This window comes from Castanea sativa, chromosome 1 (assembly GCF_040712315.1).
Source record: "Castanea sativa cultivar Marrone di Chiusa Pesio chromosome 1, ASM4071231v1".
Classification (NCBI taxonomy): Eukaryota; Viridiplantae; Streptophyta; class Magnoliopsida; order Fagales; family Fagaceae; genus Castanea; species Castanea sativa.
In genome coordinates this window covers 61725578-61747941 of record NC_134013.1, presented here as the reverse complement: position 1 = coordinate 61747941, position 22364 = coordinate 61725578, and the positions used below count along the sequence as shown (strand labels likewise).

Genomic DNA, 22364 nt, shown 5'->3' with positions numbered 1-22364 from the left:
ATCAGTTGGCATGATTACGAACGCAAGACCTTTAACTTGGAACGTATCCGTTGATGGGGTAGCTAACCAGAGAGGGTCTGGCATTGGACTCGTTCTAGTATCCCTCAAGGGAATTGTCTTCGAAAAATCCCTAAGGTTGGCGTTCTCGGCTACTAATAATGAGGCCGAGTACGAAGCAGTCTTGGTCGGCATGAACATGGTACATAAGATGGGTGGAAAGGAAATTCACATGCTTTCGGATTCTCAGTTGGTGGTCGGCCAAGTGACGGGGACCATGGAAGTTAGGGACCTAAGAATGCAAGAATACTTGACCCAGGTCAAACGTTTACAATCTAGCTTCGATTCCTTTATCCTATCTCACGTTTCTAGAAGTGGAAATACACATGCAGACTCCTTGGCTACCTTAGCGACATCCTCGGCTCAAAGTTTGCCTAGGATTATCCTTGTCGAAGATTTGCTAGAGCCAGCTCTTACCACTGCTCATACAGCCCGCATCCACTTAATAAGGCCTGGACCTAGTTGGATCGACCCTGTGATATCTTTTCTGAAAAACGACGTTCTCCCAGAGGACAAGTCTGAAGCTGACAAGATCCGTCGAAAGGCACCACGTTTCTGGTTGTCCGAGGATCAGAAATTGTACAAACGATCCTTCTCTGGACCATATTTGTTATGCGTGCACCCCGAATCAACGGAGGCGCTTTTGGAAGAACTGCACGAGGGAATTTGTGGGAGCCATATTAGGGGAAGCTCCCTAGCTCATAGGGCACTGACTCAAGGATATTGGTGGCCGAATATGCAGAGGGAAGCTCAGGGCTATGCAAGAAAGTGTGACCAATGTCAGAGGTTCGCTCCTAACATCCATTAGCCTGGAGGAGTCCTTAATCCTCTCTCCAGTCCTTGGCCTTTCGCTCAATGGGGATTGGACATAGTAGGGCCATTCCCGAGGGCTGTAGGAAACAAAAGGTGGCTGCTTGTGGGGACCGACTACTTCACCAAATGGGTAGAGGCTGAGCCCTTGGCAAATATTAGGGATGTCAATTCCAAGAAGTTCATCTGGAGAAACATCATCACTAGATTTAGAGTACCACATACACTTATTTCGGATAATGACATTTAATTTGATAGTAAAGCTTTTAGGAAATATTGTGGTGACATGGGCATCATAAATAGATACTCCACTCCAGCTTATCCTCAGGGAAACGGGCAAGCCGAGGCTGTTAACAAAGTTATAGTTAGTGGGCTCAAGAAAAGGCTGGACAATGTGAAGGGCAGATGGGTAGAAGAACTACCACACGTTCTATGGACGTATTGAACTACGCCGCGCAGATCCACAGGAGAAACACCATTCTCTATGACTTATGGGGCCGAGGCAGTGATACCTTTAGAGTCTGGCTTACCCACATTGAGGACGAGTACTTTTAGCCCAGAAAATAACAACGGCCTCCTGGAGAAGAGCCTAGATTTAGTTGAGGAACGGCGAGAGACAGCTATGTTCCAAATGGCTTATTATCAGCAGAAGCCTAAATGAGGGTATGATGCCTATGTGAAGCTCAGGCCACTCGCGCCTGGGGATCTGGTTCTGAGAAAGGTTGTAGGTACTGCTAGAAACCCAGCCTGGGGTAAATTAGAACCGAACTGGGAAGGACCATATCGGATTATTTCTGTAGCAGGCATAGGGTCATATCGACTAGCTGATCTAAATGAAAAAGTTGTACAACATCCGTGGAATGTAAACAACCTTCGAAGGTATTATTATTAATAAAGGGCGTTTTTATCGTTTGTGGTTTAAATTATAAATGTATATGGGCTTATCAATTACAACTCTCAAAATATCAAACAGAAACTTGGTAATGCATGGTGCTTGGACCACATACCTTGTGGAAATTGATATGTTCTAAAATATCAAACAGAAACTTGGTCATGCACGGTCATCGAACCACATACCTTGTGAAAATTGATATGTTCTAAAATATCAAATAGAAACTTGGTAATACACAGTCCTCGGACCACATACCTTGTGGAAATTGATATGTTCTAAAATATCAAACAGAAACTTGGTAGTGTAGGGTCCTCGGACCACATACCTTGTGGAAATTGATATGTTCTAAAATATCAAACAGAAACTTGGTAATGTAGGGTCCTCGGACCACATACCTTGTGAAAATTGATATGTTCTAAAATATCAAACAGAAACTTGGTAATGTAGGGTCCTCGGACCACGTACCTTGTGGAAATTGATATGTTCTAAAATATCAAACAGAAACTTGGTAGTGTAGTGTCCTCGGACCACATACCTTGTGAAAATTGATATGTTCTAAAATATCAAATAGAAACTTGGTAGTGTAGGGTCCTCGGACCATATACCTTGTGGAAATTGATATGTTCTTAAAATATCAAACAGAAATTTGGGTAAATATGGTCCTCGGACCACATACCTTGTGAAAATGGATGTCTTATCATTTGTTAAACAGAATCATGTTTAAATAGAATTTTAAGTCATACATCTTTAAGTATTAAGCATAAATTTGGTAAGGTAGGATCCTCGGACCCCACACTTTACTATTCCTAGCGTTCTAAGTTACAAATTCTAAGTATCACATACGTTGGCAAAGTGTGGCACTACTTATCATCTAAACCAAGTTTGTTTTTGGTAGATTCTTGAACACTTTACTTTTCAAATGTTAGCAAAAAGTTAAGTTAGCCTGTTAGGCGTTCGTTATTACTTCGCGCTTGATATACTCATGAAATATAGTTTGAGAGGAATTCTTATGGCAAACACAAAGATTAAATAAATACAAGTCAAATGAAAATCAAACGAAACTGCCTTTCATTAATTGTTCTGACATACATTACATGCTAAATCTTAATTACAAAGAAATAGAAGTCCTAGGCTCGGACCTAAACTTTTGGAGGGGGTCTTGTTGAGAAGTGCTGGTTGCCTCAGTGTTTCTTAGCTCCAACTTAAAGGAAGACAGAACTTGCTTCCCTTTGTCTGCTGTAATTGTTGGAGGGACAGTGGGCTCCACACTTTGGCTTAAGTCTTTCTCGGCACCTCCACACCCTTCCTTCTCTTTGTTGGAACCTGAAGGTTCTGTAGGATCTGGAATGGGTTCTGGGATCACAGGAGGGAAAGCAGAAGGAGCTGTCTCAGGAGCAGGTGCGACAGCAGGAGCCTCTTCTATCTCCTGTATGTCAAGGGGAAGCCAAACGTTCTCGGGCTTCCTCAGCTCGGAAGTTGAAGGAACCCTTGCTACGTTTAGGGTTTCACCCCAGACCTGCTGACAGTATTCTCGGCACAAGGCCGCGAACGCCTCTGTCAGCTGGTCTTGTGTCGCCATCGCCCCTTCCTGGTAGCTAGCCTTCTTCTCAGTCTCCAGTAAACCTTTGAAGGAAGCCGAGGACAGAATCCGAGGAGAAAAAAGTAGAGAAAGTAAAGACTTACGAGTTTGCAGTTATGCGAGTTTCCACGAGTTTCTGGAGAGAAAAGATGATGACTGATGCTCTGATGTGATAGAATTCTGAAGAAATGAATGAAGGCGCAGATTTTCAGGCGTTATGACGTGCGGGAGGTAGCCTCGAAATTGGATGCATCCCGCCCAAATTTTCAGGAGGTGACAAAGACCGTTGGATATTCATCTCACCGTTGAACGTGGAGACAGTGTGTAACTTGCGGTCATAAATGCGCGCGTTCTGAAAATCGAAGCTCCAAATGACATTTTCTAGGAATGAAACAACCCCCACATGTATGGTGATGTACGAAACGTGTGAAGGGAGCTCTGGTCGGATCAAAACCCTATTTTTCTCCTCGGATGAGGAAAAATAAAGTTTTGAGGGGCTATTGTGGGGACTAAAAGGACCTAAGTAAGTATTTAGGCCTTGGGCTTTATTAATGGGCACTAATTTGTTTTGGACTAAAAGCCCTCTAGAATTGCAGATCGGCCCATGAGTCAAGAGTCCGAGGATTCGTCCGAGGACGAATCTCTCCTCGGACAGACCCACGATGACCTTGGGATTCGCCAAAAAGATCAAGGTAGAATTCTGGAAAAACCATTGGTTAAGATGGGGATTTAAGCACCCTCCGGACGCAACAGTGTGAGAGAAATATCTTAGAAAAAGGCTGCTCCTCCACATTAAAGACCCTGCACCTACCTCCCTGGCCGCATTAATGAGGAAATGACCCCTGAATAGTAGAAGTCAGCCTTCTTGCTATCATTTGAAGACTTCCAGAGGGTGGTGGATGGGACAGGTGTCTAGTAGGGTGATTTGCTTTACACGTGGATGAAGAGGGCAGAAGAAGAAGTATTTAAGAAGGGAAGAGAGTAAAGAAAAAGGGTGGTGAGAAAAATATTAAGAACTGTAACCTTTGAGAGAAGAAAGAAAAATAATATATAAGTTGTTCTCGGCTTACGTCCGAGGAGGTTCATTTTGCCCCGTTTGTCTATTATTTGCAAATACTGTAATATTTTAGCCTGTTCATTAAGTTTCAAATATCACTAAACTAGATTGTGAGCCCACACTCTACAAATTTCATTGTTTAAGGCTCATTGGGCCTGAGCCCACGTGTGTTTTTGGGTCCAGGCGCAATTGTACACTTACAAAAATATTTTTAAAAATTTTTATGTGAGAATTTTTGTTTTCTAAAAAATATTTATTCATAAGTTAATTGCATACTTAACTCATCTTTTTAATGTAATTAGACGAAAAACTTTAATTGAATAAATTTTAAACTTAAAGGAGTCAATTGAATGAAAGTAAAATTTTAAAAAAAAAAACTAAAATGACTTTCAGTCAAACTTAAGGAATGTAGTTTACATTTTAACCTAAAATAAAACAGTTGGACAAATATCCACCACTCTACACCCAGCCAAAGTCACCCATTACTAGACCAAAAATGGAAACAGTGGCTTGCAGAGCACAATAAATACACCTATAAAGAGGGATTTTTATAGTTAATATAACAAAATCTTAGCAATTTCATAAGTTTAGGTGTCAATCTAACATAGGTCAAAATAAAAATGTGTCCTTGGACTTTCTCTTAAATAGTCGTATATTTCGAAGATCTCATAACTGATAATCAAGTCACATTCTAATTATGTAAAGAGAAATTTATAAGGGCAATGATCATTTAAATTGCCTATATAAAGGTAGCGTCATCCCACTTGACAAGGTACGGAGTAAAATCCATTCATTCTACTTCCAAAATAAAATTGTCTACGAGACCTTTTAACTTTAAAAAAAAAGAGAAACAAGACCATTTAGCTAGTTCAAGAAGAAAAATAAATTTGATAATAGATTTATCATAGTTATGTACTTATCATCAGACCACGACACCAATCAATTTTTGATGTATGAGAGAATTGAACCCGAGATCTCTTATTCAACTATCAGAGACTTTTCCAGTTTAACTAACTGAAACCCAAATGTAACTATAGTACTAGAGATAGAAGATAAATAAATAAAATGCTTAAATGTAAATTACATCTTTTAAGTTTAATTTAAATTCATTTCAGTCTTCAAACTTTACTTTAGTTCAATTGAGTCTTTTAAATTTTAAATTATTGAATTTAGGAATTTTTCTAATTTTGTTAAAAATTTTCCATAAAAAATATTTTTCTCACATGAAAAAAAATTATAAAATTAATAAAAATATTTTTAAAGATTTTTTATGTGAGAATTTTATTTTTCTAAAAAAATATTTTTTCATAAGTTAATTGTATACTTAACTCATTTTTTAATGTAATTAGACGAAAAACTTTGATTGAATAAATTTGAAATTTAGAGGAGTCAATTGAACGAAAGTAAAATTAAAAAAAGCGAAATGAATTTTAATCAAACTTAGGGGATGTAGTTTACATTTTAACCTAAAATAAAACTGTTGGACAAAAATCCACCACTCTACACCCAGTCAAAGTCACCCATTACCAGACCAAAAATTGAAAGAGTGGCTTGTAGAGCACAATAAATGCACCTATAAAGAGAGATTTTTATTGTGAATATAACAAAATCTTACAACAATTTCATAAGTTTAGGTGTCAATCTAACATAGGTCAAAATAAAAATGCGTCCTTGGACTTTCTCTTAAATAGTCGTATATTTTGAAAATCTATAACTAATAATCAAGTCACATTCTAATTATGTATAGAGAAATTTATAAGGGCAATGGTCATTTAAATTGCCTATATAAAGGTAGCATCAATTCACTTGTCAAGGTATGAGGGAAAATCCACTCATTCTACTTCCAAACACTTTTGATTGGAGTTTATAGTAAGATTATGAATTCAGTATTAGAGAAATTAAGGTTGTTACTACAATAGAACCCTTTTGTTTAAGAGTTTTCCTCTTGCAAGTCTTGCAAGTCTTTCAACTCTTAGGGTGTGTTTGGTAGAGTGGATTTTAGAGAGGATGGGAAAAAAAGGAGAAAAATGAATGAAAACTTTTTGAAGAGTATTTGGTTGGGAGGGGGAGATGAAAAATGTGTGGTAAGGCCCAAATGTTTTTTCCTTGGGCCCACCAGAAAGTTCTCTCCAAAATGGGGAGAAAACTTTAGTAGAGAAAATTGTGCACTTGCGTTGACCAAAATGCCCATGTGCACCGTGCACATCATGTTCATGCCTTTTTTATTTTTTTTTATTTTTTTTTCAATTGCTTGTTTCTTTGGTCCACTTGCACATGCACAATTATTTTTGCTAAAAAAATGTGTTACATTTTTGTTTGCACATAAACAATTTTTTTTATAAGAAATTGTGTTGCTTTTTTGTTTTATTTAATGGGAACACAATTGTAAATTTATACCAACTTCACATCTTCTCAACCAAACAAATAAGTTTTCCATCTCTCTACTTTCCTTCCCCTAGCTAAACAAAATTAGAAGAAAACTAAATCTCTTCTATCTTCCCACTTTTTTATCCCCTTTTTATTTCCTATGCTCCCACTTTTCCATTCTTCCAACCAAACAGACCCTTAAGGTTTGGATAAGTGGCACACTTAGGGCTATAAACAAGCCGAGTTGAGTTGAGTATTAAAAGTTTAAGTTTGTTTATTTAATTTTTTTGAACACGAGTTGTGCTTAAGCTTTTCACCAAACATAATTTTTTTTCAAGCTTCACTCATTTCCTTTTCAATGAAGCTTTAGCTTGTTCACAAGCTACTTGATTAACTTTTTTTTTTCCTATTGTGAAACCATGACTAAAATGTTTTATCTCTTCACAATTCTATAAATTTTTACTACAAATAGATTGTTTATATCATCATTAAGTTACAAATAATAATTTTGATACAAGATAGAATCTCTATTTTAGCTTAATCTAAGTGTATATGTGTGTGAAGCTCCCTCCTAGAGACTTGAGCCCCGACCCTTGCCCCCCACACCCTACAAGTACTTGTACTTGTAGAGTGACCAACGGACCAAGGGTTTGCGGTGGTTACAAATAATAATTTAATATCATATTAACTTATTGACAAACTTATACAATCCAATTTCAAGTCTAAATATATATTTTAGACAAGTATACATATAAAAATACAATATTACATTTAAATTTAGTTCTCATATTTACGAACATATTATTATGTTTGAACTTGACTCGTTTAATAATTGAGCCTAAATTTTGAACCTGACTTGTTTTCTAAACAAATGAACATAAAACAAGTTTTTCTGAAGCTGAGCTCGAGCAGTTAATAAACAACTTGGTTCATTTACCATTCTAGGCCCACTAAGGTAATTATGAAAAGCAAGGTCAACAAGGGTTTTCAATTTGTGAGAGGGAGGAAGCATACACCCGTAACAGGGTGTATTTTCTCCCCCCTCCCCAACCAAACTTTTATGGTTTCATTAATTTCCGACATAAAATTTTCATTTCTTATATTTAACAGGTCTAACACTAAATCTTCCTTTAATTTAGCAGCATAATCGAAATTCCATTTTTTTTTTCTCTGTTAAACAAACTTGGTCTGTGAAATCCTTGTAGCTCAAGTGCCCAGTCTGATGTTTTCAACAAAGATATTCCAACTTGTCTGACTGACACTTAATTGTCTCACACTCTCTCGTTTTGTTACACTGACTTGGTGAGATAAATGATGCATTGATAGCCGTCATTCGTTCCCTCCCCTAACACAAACCTGAGTCCAAGAACACCCTAAGCAGAACTCAACACATGGCAAGAGAACAAAAAAGGGCCCCCACAAAAACAAGCAAATATGGTGTTCTTTCAGATAGTGTTTTTGCTAGATTGGATTAATTGCTTATACGGCGCATTTGTTCATGTTACAAACTATAGCCAATAGCCCAAACAAGAGAAAACAGAGTCAGAAGAACAGATGGCTGAGAGCTATCTTTCCAGCTTTTGTTTCCCCGTATTTAGCTTACATAATGTTTTCGCAGGTGCTGAGCTTTTGATTCACTGAATTTTGTAAAATTAGTTTTTTCAGACTCGGAGAAGAAAATGCAGACCAGGATGACCCTTTTGGAAAAGGATATCAACCCTTCTGCTCCCAGAGATATGATTGATTACAAGAAGAAACAAAAACTCAAAGTTCCTTGAAGAGTTCAAGAGATCTTACTGTTTTTTAACAAAAAACTATGATCCGTTGGGGTAAAATCACATCCTGTCCTTATTCCAGGGTCTCCATTTTCCTCTTCCAGCCCAAAAAAATTTGAAGCACCATTAACAACAATGAATGAATTGTAGTAAATAGAAGCGCTTTTGATTCATCATGAGTTGTTGTTGAAGATCTTACTGTCGAATGTGTTAGTGTAGTGCTTACTTTCACTTACAAGTTAGCAGATGAATAGTTGTCAATTGAACCGTGGAACATTAATTTTGAAATAGGACTTGAAATAAGAAACAATCACACGGATATGATGACCATAGTATTCCTTGACAAGATGAATGATTTTAAATAACGTCAAACTAATGTTGGAGATTTCCATATAGATAGTCGTGATTGGGAGCACACGTGGCCCAAATTAAAGTTTCAAGTTCAAATGCTCATGGAGGAGAATATGCAGCAGCAGGCAGAGTTTGTAAAGAAAAATAATGAAAAGAAGAAGCTACTAAAGAGATCCAATAATAGCTTGACGGCTTGCAGAGCAAGAACAGGGTCCTCTAGAGTTGTCTCAGATGCTCAAAAGCTTACCTGAAGCTCAACCAACTTCGAATATCAAGACTGAGAGGACTATTACAGAATAAGTTCCTTGGAGTGCCATTCTGCATTATTTAATATTTTATTGGTTTGCTATGTAGAACTCCTTTTTATTCTCCATTCTAGCAACTGTGGTGGCCCACACAAAGAGAACCAATCTTCTATATTAGTTCTGATCGGCCTTGGCCTGATCTTCCAAGGAAGTTCTTCCAGATTTTCCAATTCTACCATCTGCAACAAGACCAATAGCTTTTCTTCTTTCTTGAGGATATTGTACTAAAGCTCTGTGAGCTCTGTGAAATGTATTAGAGAAGTGAATTGGTTATTCTCATCATGGTCTTTATAGTTCATGATGCTTGCCTGTTCAAAGAGTAGCTTGTAGTATGTGTAAAAGGCATGCTGTATCATGCTTTGTACAGCAAATCTACATTTGTGAATTACTTCAATGCCATAAGTAGAATCTGGCCTAAACCTAAACTCATTGGCAAAGATATGAAACAACCTCTTTGAAATGAGCTCATATAAAGAAAAGAGCAAGGAATTTGTCAACCTTGTTATAGCAACTTTCTGATTAAGCATCTAGGAAAATGCTAACCTTATTATAGCAAATTTCTGATTAAATCTGTGTTGTGTATTCTCCTTCATTCTCCAAACTTAACACTTAAAAACACCATTCATTGACACCCAAGTTAAATAACTAGCATCTTCAATCATTCCTTGATCACGTCAAATAAGGGCTTGCACACAAGACTCTCAACTTTCTTTCCAATCTCATAAATATCAAAAATAGTCCCCACATGAACACAAACCCTTCCTAAAGTGATGAAATCGCTTTGAATCTCTGACCACAATTTCTCGATTAACTATCTTGGAAATCAACTTAATTACAGAATGACAGTCTCCACAAACCCTAAGATTCTTAATCACCTGGATTGTTGTACCAGGAGCAGAATTTAGGATTCCAAAGGCAACTGCCAGCTTCTCACTATGAACTCGAAGAGTCATTTCCTTCTCTTCCTCATTAATGTCATGAAGAACCGATGTCATATTGGGTATATAGCCAAATTCTTGCAGCTTTGTGGTTAGTTTTTCCAAATACTCGTAAATCTTTTCTTGTTCTGGATGCTCTCTATCTCCAACCAAAAATATGTGAACCTTACCTTTTAGTTCAACCAAACTGAATCCAGGTGGCTTGACCATTCCACCGTTCTTCATAAGTATTCTCATCCTCTCAACATCTCCAAATCTTCCAGCATCAGCATATATGTTTAAAAGCAAGACATAGTACCCATAATTACTTGGGTCTAATTCAAACAGTTTTCTAGCAGATATCTCACCAAGCTCAACATTTTTGTGAATCCTACAAGCCCCAAGAAGGGACCCCCAGACTACAGAATCAGGCTTCACCTTCATCCCCTTGATTAAATCATAAGCCTCACTGAGATGACCAGTATGCCCCAGAAGATCAACCATGCATGCATAATGCTCCACCCCAGGTTCCACACCAAATTCATGATTCATGGAGTTAAACCAATGCCAGCCTTCTTTTAAAAGACCAGCATGGCTGCAAGCAGTTAGAATTGAGACAAAAGTGATATAATTTGGTTTGATTCCAGCCCTAATCATCTCATATAAGACTTCCAAAGCTTCTGTGGCTTGGCCTTGCATTCCATAACCAGCAATCATGGCAGTCCATGACTTCACATTCTTCTCCTTCATGTGATCAAATGCTTTCCTCGCCATTTCAACTCTCCCACATTTGCTATACATGTCAATGAGAGAGGTACCCACAAACACATTCTCCTCCAAGCCCATCTTTATAACCTAAAACATGCCATTTATGGAAAAGAGTGGGTTAGAATCAAAATTTGAAAAGCTAGCAATAATTTCACGATCACTGTAACAAAACTACTATAATGTGAAGTACCTGATCATGCATACATTTCCCCATTTGCAGAGCCCCTGAATTTGCACAGGCCAACAACACAGCCGACAAAGTCACTGCATTATAGCTGAGATTACCATTCTTGAACATTGCAATGAAAACCCCCAAAGCTTCTGTAGAAAATCCATTTTGTGCATACATCACAATCAACGAATTCCAAGAAACCGTATCTTTCTCAGCCATCTCATCAAACACCTTCCTAGACACACCCAGCTCGCCGGACTTGGCATACGCATCCATCAAAGTATTCCCAACACCCAAATTCCCCACGAGTCCCCTCTTTACCACAAAACCATGAACCCCCTCTGTAATTCCCTTGGCAGCTACACGAGAACACGCCGAGAGAACTGAAACCATAGCAACCGAATCAACAAAACCTTTCTCATCACCCCCATTCTCACTCTCCTCAACCAACAACTCTTTGAAAAGCAATAACGCTTCTTGGGCATCGTCGTTTTGGACATAGCCAGTGATCATGGACGTCCAAGACACCACATTTCTCTGAGGAATTTCATCAAACAGTTCTCTTGCGTCCCTCAGCTCCCCACATTTAGAGTACATGTCAATGAGAGACGATGACACAAAGAGGTCTGATTCTAAGCCGAACACCAAAGCTTGCTGGTGGGCTTGCTTGCCCGCACGAAGATCGAACAAAGCAGAGCAGGATTTGATGGCACATGGGAAAGTGGAACGGTTTGGTACAAGAGAGAGCTTTCTCATGCACGAAAAGGCACGTAGAGCTTCGACACAGTCACCGCTCCGAGCCAAGTCAGCGATGACGGAGTTCCACGAAAAGACATTGGTTTTGTCTACGTATTTGCTGAACAAAGTTGTGAGGTTGTTGTTAGTTGAATAGTGTTGTCTGTAAATTTTCCAATAGAGTACAGTAGTGGCTAAAAGTGAGCGAGAGTTTGAAATCGAAACCTTCATTCATTCCTTATCAAAAGAATGGATTTCAATTCTCTGGATTTTGGAGGGATTTTGGTTTCTCATTTACACATGCATTGTGACCGTTTGCGAGTTTGCATTTTGCAACATTGATAACGACCACAACATAATGTCGTTTTCCTTATAAAAAACCGTTTTCTAGAAGCTTTTTTTTTTTTTTAATGGGATCTAGAAGCCAATTTTGACTTTTGTTGATTTGTTGTCGTTGACATCAGAAAATTGGATTTGAGTTTAATGATTTTTATTTGTTATTTATTCATTTTAACAATAAGTGGAAATACTCAAATCAGTGTTCTTCTAATAACAAGTACAAAATTCTTGACAATTTCTTTGATCGATTACTTCCCCTACTACTATAATAATGTTTTTGTATATTACTATATTCTAGTGTGATTGCACATATTATTTCAAATGTAAAATATCTTATACATTTTTTATTTTATTTTTTTTTAAAAAAGATATATCTTACAGGGGTTTTAATTTTGTATGCTCCTAATTATTTTCACAGTTGGCATCTTCCATTTTCAGGACAAGGTTTTTATTTTTTCCTCATCTTTTTTGGTAAGAAGCAAGAAAGTTCATTTAATATTTTACAGTTTTTCGATAGTTTACTTATTAATATGAGACAAATTTTTTTTTTTTATATATATTTTTATATTAAATGATTTTGTTAGAAAAGAAATTAAGACAAAAACAAAAAGCAAAAATCTCTTTACCAAAGGGACACACAATTAAAATGGAGCTAATTTACATAAGATGTGGGGGGTAGGCTTGTTTGGGTGTCCTTGTTCCTTGATCTTTTTGCAACGTGCTTATTTGTTAGATGAATAGCTGCAATGAGCCTGTCAAGAAATAATTTTTGTCTGGATCACTTGAGGAATGTCATTGACACGCAAGAAGGAATGAAATGGGAAACTAAAATACGTCAAAAATGCCCAATCATTATGCTAAAAAGAAGAAGAAGAAAGTCTTGGATCTAAATTTTGGGAGCACAAACTGAGATAGCAACATGCCCAATATTTTTCGCATGCCTAAACCAATGCTCTGGATGTTTATATTTTATAAGCACTGCCTAAAGCACACTAACTAAAGGCAACTTTGCTAGTTGGGGGCATCTCATCTGTTCTCTTTTAAAAGAGAAACCTCTACCAAACACTGTTGAGAAGTCTCCTCTTTTTTGTTAATTCTATTCTATTATCTCATTTTAAAGTCTGTCCCTTTAAAAAGGAATCCGGGTGGTGCATACATTTCATGCTTTTAGGAGATAGGATTCTACACTAAAATGTCAAATTATCATCAACAAATGGTTTGATAGTGAATTGGAAACTATACACTAAGCATGTGGCTAGTTTTGGGGGTGATAAAGTGTGTACATGTTTAGGCAGGTCAGTCAATGACATTGATCTATGTTTTATCATATGTGAGAGTTGACACGGGCAAACATTGAAACCTTGGTAATTAACAAGTGCAACAAACCATTTGTGCATTATGGCGTGTTCTAAGTGGGAGATATAAGTAAATAAGGGTGATTATATGCGGCGTTAGCTCAAGGTATTGTGGGGTCTAAAGCGACTACTTTAAGTGAGTTATATTCTTATACTTTGAATATTAATAGAATATTTATTTAACTTTTTTTTTTTTGCCATTTAAAATCTATTATTTTAGGAAAAAATTACAAATTAAAATGAACTCGTTGCATTACTCAATGACTATACAACTAAAATAAACACTATTTATTAAATGAAGTAACCTGTAACCAAATACTAAAAAATTTTAATTGAAAATTTTAATAAAATTATATATATTTGATAGCTCTAAATAAAATTTGAGTATAAATTTATTACTAGTGTAAGATTGATGAGTTCTTTTAACATTTATGTGCGAGAGATTAAATTATTGACCCATTCAATGAAAACATTTTTCTTTAACTGAGTTTTTTTTAATATAAAAAACAACTTTTTATTTATTGATGAATATTTAGGGCTTAATTAATACTTCTATTGATACAAGAATATCTGGTAAAAATTTAGGAGTCTTTTTTCATTAGGGGCCTTTGGCGGTTGACTATTTGGCTCACCTATTGAGCCCGCTCTAATCATATCATAACACAGTGCATTTTCATGTACTTTATTCCACTCATGAAAAGATGGTTAGTTTGTTTCAGTGTATGGTTGCATTGTTTTTAGTAAAGGGTTGTAACAGTTAAGAGAGACACAACTCTTCCTAATGTTGTGGTATAAACACTACCATGATTTGGAAGAAACTCATAACATTCAGGTCATTCTAATCCCTTGAAACTTTTCTCCTTATATGATCATCACCATCATAGAGCCTTTGACCACCCTCGTTTGGGACAACATATCCTTCATGACAGTCATGTTTTTGCTATGTAGTCTAACTAGAATCAACAATGTACCAAATTTAATAGTTCAGGCATTTTTTTTTTGTTTTGTTTTCTACATGTCCATGGCTAGTGCCTAGTGGCAACAATTAACAAAGAAGCTTAATGCCTCTTTTAGGGGAAGGGGGAGATCTTCCTCAAATGGGCCTTCTACCACACGTGTGGCGCCTGCACCAATTTGGGCTGGGCTTGGGCACGACTGGGCTCTATCTTAAAGAGGTAATGTTAAACACCAATTTTGATCAGATTTGCAATGATAAGTCTTTATAAATCCAGTATGTGAGATTGCTATACTTCTTTTGCGTGTTATTGAAATCCTGGGTCTTTCTCAAAAAAAAAAAATCCTGGGAGATATACGTTCAAAAGACTCAAATGGTGAAATTTGTCTTAAGGATAGCATCAAACAATAGCCTCAATCAGATTTGAATAGATCATTCTCTGTGACTATATTTAACTATACATTTATTTTCAGTTTGTTGTCATTTTTTATACAATTTGTTGTTATTCTTATTTATAGAATTTGTTTGTTGTTCTTGTTTACATAATCACAAAAGTATATTATTTTTATGCAATATTTCCAAGAAAAGGAATGATAAAAAAAAATGTTATATAATTCTTTTTGCTTAATTAGTAGATTGTCATATATTTCAGGAGCTAGATCAGTTGATGATAAACAGGTAAGAATTGCCTCAACAAAACTGGATGGAATGGGACCTAAAATAGCTATCCAAATTCAATAGCAGATGCAATCCTAAGGGAGTATTTCGATCAATAAACAAAAAAAGACATAAAGAGATCCAGCCATCCAATAATGATTAAAAAAGGGATCGCCATCCAAGGCATATAATCTTTATTTTTTTTCCAAACAAACTATACATGACCTGAAATCAGATTTGAAGAGCGGTATTGACATTATATATATATTTGGATATCTTAATTTCTAACTAGAAATACCCATCCAAATAAACCCCAATTACTGCAAGAACATGTAAAAAAGAAGCAAGCTAGCTTTTTATCAATCAAAATACATAGATTTATATGCCTAGGCAACGGCCAATAGTGTTGTCACAAACAAACAAACAAGTCCAACACCAAAAATGGTGATGCCACTGTCCAACCTTGCTGAATTAGGGGAGCTCCTTCCCACAAACTCGCCTGAGCTTGGCAATGGTGTAATTGCCTTCGAATGAGGAGCAGCTGCAGAACTTAGAGGCCGTTGGGCACTTGGGGAATGGAAAAATGAGGACATATTGGGTGGTGTTACATGTGGTGAAACAGCCGGTGAAGCTGAAATTGTAGGCTCACTAGTTGAACTCGGAGCATGCAAAATAGCAAAGCAGATGACCATAGACAAAGCAGCACAGGACTTTGTGAGTGTAGCCATGGATAGCTGAGAAAGTTAGCTGAATTGGGAGCTAGATTTAGTGATAAGAATGTAGGTAAAGTGGTAGGGATAAAGGGTAGTGTTCTGTCTCTACGACTGTTTATTTGGTGGGTGTCACGGGATTGATAATGGCATGTTTAATTTTATGCTGTCTTTTAAGTTTTTATACTTTTATTTATTGTAACCTATAGTTTTACTTGATTGTCATATAGTTTTATATGTAGGACAAATTAAATTATTCGTGTTTTAAATGGTTTAAACTTGTGTCTAATTACATCAGTGCATTAAATATGTTAAAATTTACATACATATTTAGTTTTAGACACGTATTTAAATCTCAACATATCCAGTAGGCACAAGCATGTCCTTAAACTTTAAAGGAGGAATAAATCAATGCACGGATCATGATGCACAAAATAGTGGTTTTTTCACATGATCTAGATTTGGAATTTTACTCCAAGGGGTCCGCATGTTTCAGCCACCTACCCTAGCCCATGTGACCTAGCAATTTGCAGGGCCACTTTTGTAAATACCATCACCTGAAGGAATCTAGGATGGGTCTTCTAGTACTAACTAAGTGACAAGAATAGGGTCTTTTGTCCACTTTAGTCTTTATAGTTTTCCGCAATTAAACTTTGATAAGGCTAAAGATACCCTTTTAAAATGGGATCGTGGATCATCGATGTTTAGTATCGATTTCTGATTCTAAACAAAAACTAGAAACCAGAGTCTTAACAAATAACCAGATACTTAGAACATTCACGTTAAGAATAAAAATTTAGCATAAAAGCTCAAAAAAAACCCCCACACATCCGAACTTGTTAAAACTAACTATTGTAAAAAAATTTGCAATAATGCTACAGTTGCACTGTAGCTCAATTCTAAAATAATAATAATAATAATAATATTTTATTAACTTACTTTACCAATTCCTTTCTCTCACGTCGGGTTTTTGTTTTTATTTGAGTTTTAAGAAATATTATTTTAATGTGTTGTATTGTAAAATAAAAATTAGGATACTGAGGATATTATAAAATAGTATGATATAATTAATAATGTAACTTTTTGAAATGGTAAACTATGATGTGATAGAATTTTGAAATGTGAATGCTCTAAAGACCTGAAATCCCTAACACCTAAATGTCTGAGCTGACCTGCAGATTATTTTACCGTCTTGCCAACAACCACTTAACTGACTGGAAATGGACTCGAGATTATCTGAAACAGTGCCATGGATTACAAATTTTTTACATCAGACATGCTTAAACTTATATGTTGTTTAGAGCATCGGGCACGCTTAGGGTGATATTTACATTTTACATGCACATGTCAGAAGCCTATTGTCCTCAATTTGGAATTCGCAATTACTGAAATTGTTCAACCAAAAATAATATAAGATGCATGCCCAAAACATAGCTTCAGCAGTATTGCATTAAGAGTCCGTTTGGATATAACTTATTGCTGAAAACTGAAAACACTGTAGCAAAATAATTTTTAAATGAGTAAAAAACACTGTTCATTCCAGAAGTTACTGTTTATTGGCCTAAAATCACTGTTCATGACCAATGAACAGTAACAAACACGCGTTGAAAAAAAAAAAAAAAAAAAAACGTGGATGCAGTTGGAAAACGCTGGATCCAAACGTATTCTAAATAGAAAGAAATAGAAGTTCATCCAAGTTCTTAAATTCTGAAACAACTTTTTTTTTCTCCCAATGCAGGAAACTACATAATGTTTCAATCTATAATAACAACTCTTCGTAAATGCTACATATAAAAAGAATCACTCAATACAAGATTCTACTCCACCATCAATTCCTTTTTCTTTGGAGTTGATTCTGGAAATAAATATATTGAAGATTACAACAAGGTATGCCAATTCACTTGAAAACATGAGTCGCAGCATAAAAGTTCTATCCATAAATCATAATAATGCAAGAATTAGGCCAGAAATTAACACATCATTTCACCATTAGAAAGTTCCATGTGAAGTAAAAATCTCCAATTAAAGAAGCCTAAGGTGTGCAGTATCATTCAACCTTTTTATCTGCCAACCTGCTTTCCAAGAATGCTGCAACACTGTCACTGAAGAATCTTCTATGCATATCTTTTGTGACATTATTGGGCTACATCCAAGGAGGCCTGTAAGGAGACACTTAATTGGCACTGAATGAGTGAAAACACCAATACAAGAGGAGATACTGGATGAGGAGGTCTTGCTACTTAAATCTTGTAGGGAGCTTTGGTGGTTGGTATCCCGAGGGGAAATCTCATCCTCAGCCTCATGATCCCCAGTAGTCACATATTGTAGCCTGCTCTTACCGGACTTCTTCCTTGAAAGCCCTTGTCGGTGCCTGTTAAGCAAATCCCAGTGGGCTGATGGGGCAGAAGGCCCATCTCGGTCATTATTAGAGTTGGTCAGAACATGGGAGTTGTGGTGTGAAAACCCTTGGCTCTCATTCTGATGGTGTGAGGGAAAATCTGATCTCAGCTTTTCAGGCATTCCAAGGACTGTCCCATTTAAAAACTGAACCATCCGGAATTCCACTTGCCTAAGTGATTCTCCAGATGGTGCAGAGAAATCAGGCTGGAATCTGTCAATGAGGCTGAGAGTTTCGGGTGTGTATATTTCTGACCGGAGGCAGCCCTCCCAATGCCCATGACTCATCTCCACTAATGCATCTGAGGATTGTATTTGGTCCTCTGCAAAATGCATTTCCTGCAGGATTTTTGTGGACAAACAAATTATTCAATAGAATTAAAGATGTAGAGAGAAGATTTTACGGTTAAGTACAGCCATCTACCTGAAACTATGAGAGTATTTACGACATATAACCTGAACTACAAAAATTATGAAATCAAGTAATCAACACCTTAAGTCAAGAGTAATCTACCACCCACCTGTTAAATTAGACACTACTTCAGACGTTGGATGGACAGTTGAAATTGATATTGAATTACAATGTTAATTGCAAAATTTTGTAGTTTAAAGATTGCAAATGCCTCATGATTTAGGATAGATAGCAAATAACTGCAATTAACCAAAGATGTTATAACATTCTCCACATCACAAAACATGTCCTAGTTTATCTCATCATTCATGCTAAATCTATTAGAGAGTAGTAGTTAGGAATAGGGCTGGAGAAAGCTTATCCAAGTCTCCCAACAATTATGAAATTCCTAATTCAGAGGAGGCTTGCCTAGACCACATGGTGCCATTTCCAAAGACAATGAACTTGATTTATGCTAATACAATGACTATGATTCGATCAGCTTGATTGCATCGTACAAAAATCCCTTGTTGGTGGCAAAGTTCATCATGCATTGTAAGTGCTAGGTGGAGGATGAAGAAGTCCTGGGTTCAAGTCCCACTAAGTGCGTGTCCAACTTACAGATCAAAAAAAAAAAAAAAAAAAGGTTCATCATGCATTGTTCGAACTCTCCACTGTAGAAGCATTGTCCAATCAAGTTTTACAAAGTCCAATGACTCCAATCTCCCCCGGGGGTTTAGAGGTTCTCAAAGGCTATTATCATTGGAACACAAGGGACTTCCTCACCTTTTCACTAGTTGGTCAGCTCTCACATATAGACAGGCAGTGGTTCCCACTCACAATCCTGCAACAATCAATTATCACAGAAAGATTACCCTTTTGACCACATCATAGGCAATTGAAACCCTAGAGAGAAGATCCAATGGTGAAAAATGGTGGTAGTTTGGTGGGGGAGGATCTTGAACAAGTCAGGCTAGGTATGGGCCAAGCAGGTGGGTATATATATAAAACATATAAATGAGTAATTATATACCCAACCTATTTATGACCCTCCCAAGACCACTTGTTTGTCACCCATACTTATCAGATGCATCATGTCCAAATCATAAGCAAATAAGTACTACGTTGTTTTTTTCCTATCCCCCCCCCCCCCCCAAAAAAAAAAATCATAAGCAAATAAGTAGTATTTCGATCGATCTAAAATGAATGAAATACGAGTAGTATATACCGGATTCACAATGTCACCCAATTAACAAGATCTACTCAACTCAACTTGAATCATCCCTTATGTGAGTTAGTTATGCTATGACCTAATATCTCAAATATACTCCAACATCTCCTATTTACCTTTCTCAATAAATACATTGATGTCATATTCTATCTATTTGATTATACCTCTAATTCATTTCAAAATCCTTGTCACAACTACACTCTTCTAGAACACATTGATTGACTGCCAAACATGCAACACCACACAAAACAACAGCCTTTACAGCTAAGTTCTTCGCTACCCTGAACTTGAGCTATTATGATCACTTGGTACTTTTTCGGTCTGTCAGGTAATTTATCCTAGTTTACTGCAATTAGTCTCACTAAGCATGAGATCCTTAGATTCTCAAACATCTCAGCATAGTTCTACCCTATAAATACCATCAGCTTTAGCCCTTGAACGAATTCAACAAATTGTCTCAAATAATTTTGATTGGAAGCTCATGAAGTTATGATATGCAAGAGAACATATGAACGGTCGATACTTTTTCAATAAGAATCTTCATAAGCATAAACAATCATTATCATTACCAGAATATCAGTTAGTCCTTCATTATGCTCTTACGGGTCTTTTTTTCTCAGTTGATACAATCCCAACACGTATATGTAGCAGTAATTATACGTACAGAGATACAGGGTCCAAAGATATATCATCACCAGATGTTTCCTTTAATAATTGAGATCAATATCATTAAACCACTCCTGCAAGTAGGTCCAGACAGCTAAAAGTTCTATTACTCGTAGGACATAAACCAGCATCTATAGGCGATATTTCAGGTCACCATTCTCATGATATAGTAGCCCTATAAGCAGCGTTTACTGGGTATCGGAATATCTAGAGTGCATCAAGTGCTGCGCGCCATATAATCTTAGACAAGTTCTATCATTGGAAGATAAATGGATAAAACACACAGGCTTCTAAGAAACACCATGTTCAATAGATCCTATATATCCCATTAAACTCCAAAAAGGCTCGTCCAAACTCTTTGGATCAACCATACAATCCAAACTAGCATCATGACTTATACTTTCTAATGATATCCAACAACTTAAGTACTAATCAGCGTTTACTAATGTTAGGACTAGGATGAATCATAAATAAGCGGACTAGCCAAGAACTAAAAATCACACATTTCAAATAATGCTTTGAATTGTAAACAATATATCACACATTTCGCAAGATTTTAAGCTAAACGATAATTCTCTAATCTCCATTAGTGATTTTTGATTTGAGAGTAAAACTAAACTGAGAATTGGAATTACCTGACAGACTGAAACGGCCATTGACCTGGCCCGATTCAACGGCGAAGAAAAAACAGCATTGAACCTAACCCGTTGAGAATTCAAGAACACAGCCAACGCCCTGGCTTGCCGTTTCCCGGCAACCGTCAGCGCCGCCTCGGGGCACCGTCCGGAGACAATATCAGGCCTCAGATTGAGCTCGCACTCCCCGTGGTTAATCAAAAAAACCTCCACGACCGTCCGATCATCGTCGATCGCATTGGACGAGAAGGTCCTGGAGAAAACCACCGGAGGCGGCGGCGGCGGAGGCAGGGGCGGAGGCGGTGCCAGAACGTTGTAAGGGTCCCACACCTTGATGGAGGGGCCCAGACGCGGCGTCCCGAGCGAAGACAGTTGCGGAGAAAGCGGAGATGCGGACGCGTGGCAAGGGAGCATCTCGGGTTCTTGTTCTAGAACCTTCTTGACGAGATTGTTGTCCAGTGCTTCTCGTATCCTATTGGCTTCAACATTGTGACGTCGCTCGCGTTGGTTTTCTTCTCCTTCTTCTTCGTCGTCGTCGTCTTCTTCTTCTTCTTCTTCTTCTTCGCTCTCTTCGACTTGTTGCACGGACTGGGTGGAGCCCATGGGAAGGGAGATTCAGCAACGAGCTCAGTGAACGAACCGCACAGATCCCACCAGTGGTGCCGCCGAGTTACGATTCGAATCGTAACGCATTGTGAACCATTTATGAGTTTGATGTAGCTGAGAAAGAGTAGTAGGTAGGGTTTTGACGATTAGTGGAAGAAGGGTGAGAAGCTGAGGAGGGTTATTGCTTGTTTTTAGATTAGTGGATAAAAAATAAAATAAAAAGAAAGATGAGAGTGAGTGAGAGAGATCCACAGATGGAAGTGGAAGTGGATCTGGCTGTGTGTGTTGGCTTGGTTTGTTTTTGCTGTTGTTGTTTTAGGAGTTGGGATTGTTTTGTTTTGTATATGTGTTTTCGATGGATTTCACTTCATTTCATTTCATTTGACGAAAGCAAAGCGAGCCTAGCGAAACGCCGAAACCTCATAGGGCCATAGCGATGTTCATTTTTTGCTGTTCCTTTTCGGTTCGTTTCGATGAGAAGGACGCGTTTCGTTTCGCTTTTTTTTTTTTTGGGTAAATTGCAAAAAAAATTTACGGCACGACGTCGTTGTGGCTACACAAATATTTTAGCTACTTGCTAAAGTGCACAGTCATTTATGGCTGCGCACTAGAGTTCAAAGTTAAAAACAAATAATAT

General features: G+C 37.2%; 2 protein-coding genes across 2 annotated transcripts; both read right to left on the bottom strand.

Annotated features, from left to right (window-relative positions):
• Positions 1–8872: 8872 nt before the first annotated feature.
• Positions 8873–12120, bottom strand: LOC142607524 (pentatricopeptide repeat-containing protein At3g26782, mitochondrial). Its single transcript, XM_075779066.1, has 2 exons — positions 11069–12120; positions 8873–10965 (listed from the first exon to the last, which is right to left on the bottom strand). The coding sequence occupies exons 1-2, from the start codon at positions 12014–12016 to the stop codon at positions 9922–9924; spliced, it is 1992 nt and encodes a 663-aa protein (XP_075635181.1). The 5' UTR covers positions 12017–12120; the 3' UTR covers positions 8873–9921.
• Positions 12121–17472: 5352 nt separating this feature from the next.
• On the bottom strand, positions 17473–22100 carry LOC142621796 (uncharacterized). The gene is made up of 2 exons (XM_075795159.1): positions 21122–22100; positions 17473–18537 (listed from the first exon to the last, which is right to left on the bottom strand). Exons 1-2 carry the CDS (start codon positions 21722–21724, stop codon positions 17824–17826), a joined length of 1317 nt encoding a protein of 438 aa, XP_075651274.1. The 5' UTR covers positions 21725–22100; the 3' UTR covers positions 17473–17823.
• Between the last annotated feature and the right edge of the window lie 264 nt (positions 22101–22364).